This window comes from Pongo abelii, chromosome 21, assembly GCF_028885655.2.
Source record: "Pongo abelii isolate AG06213 chromosome 21, NHGRI_mPonAbe1-v2.0_pri, whole genome shotgun sequence".
NCBI lineage: Eukaryota > Metazoa > Chordata > Mammalia > Primates > Hominidae > Pongo > Pongo abelii.
In genome coordinates this window covers 57,845,584-57,854,770 of record NC_072006.2, presented here as the reverse complement: position 1 = coordinate 57,854,770, position 9,187 = coordinate 57,845,584, and the positions used below count along the sequence as shown (strand labels likewise).

General features: G+C 38.6%; 1 protein-coding gene across 2 annotated transcripts in view; it reads right to left on the bottom strand.

The window, feature by feature from the left end:
* Positions 1-255: 255 nt before the first annotated feature.
* The window catches only part of TSHZ2 (teashirt zinc finger homeobox 2), a 519,460-nt gene continuing 510,528 nt past the window's right edge, over positions 256-9,187 (bottom strand). For both annotated transcript variants that reach the window (XM_054541873.2, XM_024238960.3), the window contains exon 3: positions 256-7,400. Coding sequence is in view for 1 of the 2 variants with exons in the window: in XM_024238960.3 (XP_024094728.1) it covers positions 7,399-7,400 (2 nt within the window). In the remaining variant the exon portion in view is untranslated. The remainder of the gene's footprint in view (positions 7,401-9,187) is intronic.

The window sequence follows — 9,187 nt, the reverse complement described above, 5'->3', positions numbered from 1 at the left end:
ATTTATTTCTAGTGATAAAATTGTATTTAAAAAAAAATTCCCCTTCTACAGATAATTTCAATGCTGCGGCATCACACACAGGCATACATCTTAAGTGCCTCCAAACAGTCATTTTTATTCAGCAAAGGGATGCTGTGAATGTTTCTTTTTGCCTGATTTCTGTGGGAGATCAAGATCAGATTGCTCATGATTACGAAGGAGGACAGGATGGTGGCACCACGGGACATAAAAGGGAGCACTTTTTCTGAAAATCCATTCTTTTTTTTTTTTTTTTTTTTTTGAGACAGAGTCTCTCTCTGTTGCCCAGGCTGGAGTGCAGTGGCACCATCTCAGCTCACTGCAACCTTCGCCTCCCAGGCTCAAGCAATTCTGTTGCCTCAGCCTCCCAAGTAGCTGGGACTACAGGCATGTGCCACCATGCCCGGCTAATGTTTTTTGTATTTTTAATAGAGACGAGGTTTTGCCATGTTGGCCAGGTTGGTCTGAAACTCCTGACCTCAAGTGATCTGCCTGCCTCAGCCTCCCAAAGTGCTGGGGTTACAGGTGTGAGCCACCGCACTTGGCCCCCTTCGTTTCAAGCAGGAAAGCCATCATTTCCAGCTGGTTGTTTGTCTTTGGGCAGTGACAATGCGGCAAAGCCTTTGGAAATTTCAAATAGTGACTGCATTGAAAGCTAATATTCAGGATAATGGGGAGTAAAAGAAATTGGGGCCAGCCAAGGAAAGAATTTTCCAGATCCCAGAGAAATGGGCATAGATGCCTATCTGTGATGAATCTGTTTGGCCACAGGGTGGTATAATCTTCCTAGCAGAAACTTTTTTTTTTTTCATTGCAAGGACAATTTATAATCATCAAAAACAAGTGAAACATGGTTTTGATTAAAACAGCCTGTTGGCTCAATAATCTCTGTAATTTCAAAAACATCCTTAATGCAGAAGAAGAACACGCCGATGTCAGGAATGGCCTGGGGCCCCATTACAACAGCAACCGAATAAATAAGGAGAAGAATCTCGAGGTCATAAAAACAAAATTAAGCTAATGTTTCAAATTTTGACAATTATGAATTCTTCCTCTAAGAAGACATTAAAAAAATTTTCAGGCACTATTAGATAAAATACAAAGAGAATAATTCTACATGGATGAGTGTGCAGTTTTCCCACGGGGGTAAAGCATGCCTTTAAAAGGAAAACTCTGAATTAGGACATTGGTTCCTCCCTAGATCCAGCAATTGGATGGGACTCATGCAGACAGACAAACTTGGTTCTTATAGTTTCTTTGTAAACTCAGATCTAATTCTTTCATAAGCTATTGAAAGAGAATGACCAGGAAAAAATTACAAGCATATTTTTTCTATACAAAAGAATCCCCATTGTGGGCCAGTTTGGTAGGAAACAGAAACAAGCAAATATAACAAAATCTGTGTTCATACATGGCGATATAGTTAGTATATACAAATATGTACACTATAAAAATGCACGGAAGGCTTACGCTCCCAGCCATCCAAGCTGCACTGTACTCAGGGAAAACAGCCTGGTTTTTCTTCCTAGTATACAGGCAAATGTATTATATACAGCATGCAGGTGATAGAAAATTAGTGCGCTTGCACAGAAACATTCTACAGGTATGGTTGCAGTCATTTTTCTTTGAAAATGACCGGTCTGCTTTCTGAATATAAAAATGTGTTTGCCTTTCTTTGCTGGCAAGTAAACACTTTCCTTTAGAGCAAGGATGAATGTGATTCTTGAAACTCACTCTGACCCACGTCCCCCCTGCCCTTTCTAAAAGAAATTAAAAAAAAAATCTAGAATTAATGCAAGGGAGCAAATATATAACATAAATGTGTTTGATATCAGGCTTCCCAAAAAGGTGTAAAAGCTCTGTAGAGCAAGAACTGGTTGGCCATTGAAAAGACTGTATGATCACCTAGCTTCTTGATTTTAAAGGGGTTTGGAAGTTAATGATTCATGCCAACAGTGCCTGGCTGTTAGGAATCAAAGTCAGAAGGGATTAGAAGGACATCATCAGGAAATCAGAAAGTATATTTTACCTAAGATATTGTGACATTTAGGAACCCTGAGCCAAATGGGAATTGTTTTGTATGTCAGCTTTTTTGACTCGCATTACACATTCTAGTGTCTGATGTGTTCGAAAGCTCAAGTATTGTATTGTGAAACTGGAATGTTTGTAATATTTACTTCAATGCACAATAGGCATCACTTTTACTTCTCTGAAGACCGGTTGAACTTTCTGTACTTAAAAAATATACATACACATCTATAATTCCTGAATGTTATATGGGTCATTTAGAAAGTGAAAATATTACTGTACAAAGTCTTCACATTTGAGACATAATTGTATGATTGTTCAAATTCTGTTAATATTAGCTATTGGCAGGGGACTGATATCCAAATGTAGGTTTCAGGTTCAAGACAATTCATTGAACACATTGAAATTTATTTTCTGAAAGAGTTGAATGGAGTGGTTAGATTTTTTTTTTGTAATGCCTTTGTTCAAATTTTTTGACTTCTCCTGGGGTTTCTTACCAAAAAGTTATTACTTGTACTTCTAAAAGCTGTTTTAAGCAAATAAACATGATACAAGGGGCTGTGAATATTTAATCTGTCTTTTTTCAAACAGCCTATATTTTAAAAGGCCTTAATAATAATCATGGCTATTGGTAAAATCATTTGTATGCCGAAGTGTGTCAGGTCAGGGTGTCATTCCTTGGAAGAGCCATTTTACTTGGAATATATTGTTCCAAAGGAAATGGACAGAGCCCTGTTGCAGAAATAGCGTTCCACCTGGTACTAGCATTTTAAAACAGTCCTATTCTAATCCATAACACATTTCTAGTTTTTCCTGAAGCTTTGGGCTGCCTTGTGCATGAATAATTTTTGGAGAAACACCCACGTCCGTTAGCCCATTGTTCGTAACCATTGGAAGAAGATTAACTAGAGGCTGAAAATTGTATATCTGCGTATGCCTCTGAATCTGTCACTGGGAACCAAAGGAGATAAGTGGCTTTTACTTTGGATGAAGAGGTAAAATTCCCCAGTAGAAATTCTAAAGATGATTCACAAGTTTCAAAATGTTTAATGCCTTCTTACAATGGAAACATGTCTCTCTGTCTGGGGGGATGGAAATTTGTATCTCTTTCTCCAGCTCAATCTTTGTCTGAAAGTATTTCATAGATATTTTGAGAAAGTGCCACATAGAGGAAAGGAGAAAATGAAATTAGCATTTGAACATCTTACAAGGGGAAAAATACACGAAAATTTCAGTTTTGATTTCTTTTTTGCCTAATGCATGTTCGAAATAGATACTACCGTTATTGCTCTTTAGAACTACATATGTGCATATTTTAAAGCTTTAATATATTTCCTTATTGTTGTTATTATTTTTGCATTCATCTACATCTTACTATCCTTGTTGCAGAGAAGAGAGGATAATGTGAAAAATGACATTTGTTTTTTAAACAAAAGCATTTAACAAGCTTAAAAAATGAAACTCAATGAAAAAGAAAAGAAGGTTTGAACACAGTCAAATAACCTGAGAAGTGACAGATGGAAAAGCAACAGAATGCAAGCACCTTGTAAGGTGTGTAATCTTTGGATTTACTGTGAAAAGTTTCAGAACATCATAGACTCTTACTGCCACACTGTCCATTGACCTTGGAAAATAACAGTGAAATTCATATGTATACACGTATATATGAATACACACACGCATGCATGCACACTGTCTTCACACACCCCTCCTCACCACTTAATCAGAGTTACATAAATGCTTCTCAGATACGTCATTGCATTTGTTTGTTTTCTGCATCTCAACTAAGTTCAGCGGCTTACGCCCGTGACATTAATTATGCAAGATTCAAACAACCAAGCAGGCACATTTTGGGGGTGAGTTTTAACAAATCTGTGACCTGAAAGAAATTCTGTGGGGACTGTCTGGGTTATCCAATTTATTCCATGATTATATTCTCTTTTTAGGTCTTGACCTATTTTTAAGCTATTTCCTCTCTGTATGCTTTTTAGAAAAAAAATCCTTATTCTGAAATACTAATATTTTGATTCTACATGAACTGTGTCCCTCAAATATCTTGATATCAGCTATCTTTAGGAGCTGTTGTAAAACACAGGAAGGCCAGGCTGTTGTTTGAAGTGTTTGCTGTTGTTATCCCACAGTGCCTAGGACAGTGTTGCACATAACAGGTGCCCAATAATATCTGTTAAATGAATTTGCTAAATAAATATCATTTCCTGTTGTGCCCTATGCCATCAGTGCTTTGTAACATGCTGTGTATTTGGAGGATTTGCTGAACTACAAAATAAGGCCAAATACGTAACATTTAAATATTGACATATAAATTTTTAAATGGACATCTCAATTTGCAGCTAGTTGGTGGTCTTAGCTGGAAGGAGGGATGGGGAAGAAAAGGCAAACTCTCGCTCTTACTGGTACCAAGAGGTGGTGGAAGAATGGAGATACTTGAGGGTAATTTGCATTATATTTGCATGTCAGCCTCCTTTCCAATTCTAAAGTTCTCACTTATCAGAACTGTGTTTTATTCAGCGAAAAGAAAGCAGTGGTATGAAAGTGGATAAAGACATTCTCCTGAGTTTATGTTATTTAGTTTTTTTCCTCCAGAAAGAAGTTTCTAGAAGCCTCAGAGGGCTGGCCGAATGAAGACAGGCCTGGCCTCTAGGAATATGCTAAGAGCGGATGTATGCCCCAGTGCCAGCCCAGATCTTGTTTTCTAAGGTGAACCTTAGCAGCCATCCCTCTGCAGTGACATGCGTGGTTGCCAGGCGGCAATTCACCGGTCTTACCAAATTTATCAATATTTTTGTCTCTCACCTCCCACCCCACCCACCATAGAAATTGCGCTAACAAAACCATATCGATTGTATGTTGAAGCAGATGATTTATTTTTTCTTTCTTAGAAGGGAAACAATTTCCACGGAATTGGGAATTGTATTGATCTCCCCCCATTGGAGCAAGGGCTTGAGAATCCGCTTTTGGATGGTTGCAGTGAGATCTGAATTATGTAACTTTGGCCTAATAACCCTGGATTGGAGCAGACAATTTTTAACAGCTTCAAGAACCCCAATGCTAATGCATTGATTTTCCTTTAATAGAATTTCCTTGTTGAAGGACGGTGCTCAGTAGAGTCCCGTCCACCCTTCAGTCTTAACCCATCCGAAGACCATTCCTTTCCAGTGGAGCTCCATTCATTTCTGGTTGAATAGGTTAAGCAAAGACAGACCTCGCTGTTCTCAATTCACTTTATGATCCTCCCATCATAAAAAATAATATCAGCACCTTGCTTTTCATGTCAGAACTACATTTGAGCCACTATTCCCTATGCCCATGAGTAAATCCCATAAAAGCCGCCCCGTTGTACTGTTGCTATTTTTCCTTGTGGGTGATTGATTGATGGATGAGTGCTGACACTTCAATGAAGCTATTTCAACTGCCATCTCAATCCGATGATGTGAGGGGTATATTTTCTGTCCATGCCTCATTACTTCAGAATGACATTCCTGGAACTTCATTTACTTTTTCCCTCCTTCCCCGAAGCGCCATATTTTTTCCCATCTAGGTTATGCATGCCATAAAAAAAGCAATTTGCTATTATATGTGGCATAAGGGCAACACTTTCCCTAGGAGGTAAATAAGAAGTTTTTTTTTTTTTTTTTTTTAATCCCAATGTTGAATTTAGGGATCATGTCAAAATTTCCAAAACAATTCCAACAGGCAGCCTCCTTGAGAAATGGTGAGGAAGAGATATTTGGTTTCATTTTGTCAGTGTTGAGATTTAAAAAAATAACCTTGGTAATTAAAGCAACAACAGAAAATATTCCTTTTGTTTCAGAATCATCTAGTTCCTAGTGTTGTGCCTAGAATAGTATAAATATTTCACCATAGCTGAGTAGCAATTTACCACATAATCCAGACGTATTTGTCTTTTGAGAATAAGGAAATTCATTGTTTAAATGCAATGATGGATTTATCTATTATAGGTTGCTTTCAATTGTATAGAAAATGTTCAACTAGAGTAAACAGATCTATCCTTGCGTCTCCAAACTGTGCACTAGGTATGCAAGACTTTTAATATTAAAACATGCTCTTAGCTTTTCCAAGTTGACTTAGGACCTGATTTTAATCTGTGTAATACAGTATTCCCGTTAATAATAACGTATAATTAAGACATCCGTTAAAAATCCATAACGTTAATTTAATGGAGAAAATCTAATACAGTTCTATTGGAATTTTTACGTTAAATTAACTTTAACGGGCTTTTAATGGATGTCTTAATTAGATCTCATTATTAACGGGAATATTCCACAAATTAAAATTGGGCCCTCAAAGTTTTAATGAAAAAAGTTACAGGAACACATTTAAAATGGACACCCTATTTCATGCTTTCTGTTGCTTCTAAAGCTAAGCTGCGTTTTAGAGCCCATAAACATCAGGTTCTGCAGAAAGGGATTACCAGAAAAGGCTGCTGCAGAACTTTCCACCCTGTAATGATCTCATCTTCTTGCGTTCTCTCAGATTCTGCATTTCACCAGTTCTCCCAATTTGCAGTTCTCATACGACAGTGGTGTGTGCTTAAAACTATTTTTTTTTCAGCCAATCAAGGTAATGATGATGATCAAGGTGCCCTACCACTGCATAGGAAAAGTCTTTGGCAGCAACATGGTTAAGCTTAACTATTTGAACAAGTTTCACAGAAGATGAACATTGTTCAGGGGTTTTCTTGGCTCAAACTCTGGTTTAACTTAATAATTCTTCTACTTTGCAGTGATTAATGGCCCCCTAGTGCAGGGGCAGGACTGGGCAATCCAGGTGCAACTGTAATTGTTACACTGAACAGAAACATTTCCTTTAGACAAACGTTCCCAGAGGGGTTATAAATAGGAAATGGACATTACCATGAAAAGTAAGCCTCCAAGTGTCTACATCTAGTGCAACCCACTTGGATATTAAACTATGAAGACTTATACTCCCCCCCACTTTCCTGTTACAAACTGACAAAATAAGTACATAAATGCTCTTGGTCATTACTTTTCTTCGGTGGTACTTTGTTTTCTTGTGACAGTGAAAAGGGTACTGTGGAGACGAGACAGCCCCATTGCAGTTTATCAATGAAAATCTAATATCGCCCATAAGCAGAGAAGTGGAAATCAATACTTCATTACCAAATTGTTAGTGAGGATGAAGAGAAATGGCTGGGGTGATTTTTTTTTTTTTTTTTTTTTTTTGGCAGTCTTCTCGGAGCCAGGGTGTCAGGAGGAGTTCAATGAGTTCAATGTCAGAAGCAGGATGGTGCAACGAAGAAGGGTTCAGTGTGAGGGGATCCAGGCTGGAAAGTGGAAACTAAGGCATTCGTCCTGTAATGGGAATCAGAACAACAGAAAGATGCATTATTTTCTGAGGTGATTTTTCCCCCGGGGTGATCACCTTGCCCACCTCCACTACTTTATCTGTCCGAATGTTCTGAGTAGAGTCCTAGTTATATAACCAGACCGTGGAACATGAAAAGGAGGAGTCAACTTTGAGAAAAAACTATTTAAATACCGTATGTTCTCACTCATAAGTGGGAGCTAAACACTGAGCACAGATGGATGTAAACATGGGAACAACAGACACTAGGGACTACTGGGGCCCGGGAGGGAGGAAGGAGGAAATGGGTTGAAAAACTACCTATCAGGTACTATGCTCACTCCCTGGGTGATGAGATCCATACCCCACAGCTCACCATCATGCAATATTCCCATGCAACAAACTGCACATATACCCTCTGTATCTAAAAAGAAAGTTGCAATTTTCTTATTCTTTTCCTTTTGAGACAGAGTCTCACTCTGTCGCTACACTTGTGCAGCGGCGTCATCATGGCTCACTGCAACCTCAACCTCCCAGGCTCAAGTGATCCTCCTACCTCAGCCTCCTGAGTGGATGGAAACACAGGCACCCTCCATCATGCCTGACTAGGTTTATTTTTTATTTTGTAGAGCCTGTGTTGCCCAGGCTGGTCTCAGATTCCTGGGCTCAAGCAATCCTCCCACCTCAGCCTCTCAAGGTGCTGAGATTACAGGCTTGAGCCACCTAGACTGGCCAAAAAGTTGCAACTTTAAGAAAAAAAATTTTTTTAATATAATGTATGGAAAGGATATTTGAACACCCATGTTCATAGCAACATTATTCACAATAGCCAAAACTCAGAAGCAACCCAAGTGTCCAAATGATGAGTGGATAAGCAAATGTGATATGTGCATGCAATGGAATATTAGCCCTAAAAATGGAAGAAATTCTGACACATTCTACAACATGGATGAACCCTGAGAATATTATGCTAAGTGAAAATAAGCCAGTCACAAAAAGAAATATACTATATGGTTATACTTATATAACATATCTAGAGGTAGTCAAACTCATAGAAACAGAAAGAGGAATGGTGGTTGCCAGGGGCTGGGGATGAGGTGGGAAAAGAAATAAGAATTCTTGTTCACTCACAACAGTTTCAGTTTCATCTTTTGTAAGATGAAAAATTCTGTAGATGGATATTTTTATGTTTGTACAACAATCTGAATGTACTCAAAGCCACTCAACTGTGCACTTAATAGTGAAAATGATAAATTTTATGTTGTGCGTATTTTACTGCAATTAGAAATAAATATACATAATGTACGATTTTTTCACTATAAAGCTTTTTGGAAAAACAAAAACAAAAAAACCCCATTAACCTATGGTCATACCAGGCTTAAAGCTCTCATTCACATTCTGCTGCATTTCCTTCTAGTCTTTTCTTTTCCCACGCTTTTTTTTTTTTTTTGAGTCGGAGCCTTGCTCTGTCACCCAAGCTGGAGTGCAGTGGCACGATGTTGATTCACTACAACCTCCGCCTCTTGGGTTCAAGTAATTCTCCTGCTTCAGCGTCCCGAGTAGCTGGGATTACAGACATGCATCACCATGCCCAGCTAATTTTTGTTTTTTTAGTAGAGACGGGGTTTCACCACGTTGGCCAGGCTAGTCTTGAACTCCTGACCTCAAGTGATCCGCCTGCCTCAGCCTCCCATAGTGCTGGGATTACAGGTGTGAGCCACTGTGTCTGGCCTTCCCATGCATTTCGTTAGGTTTACATGGTTATATATGCTGACTGTATGATGCACCTGTCTGG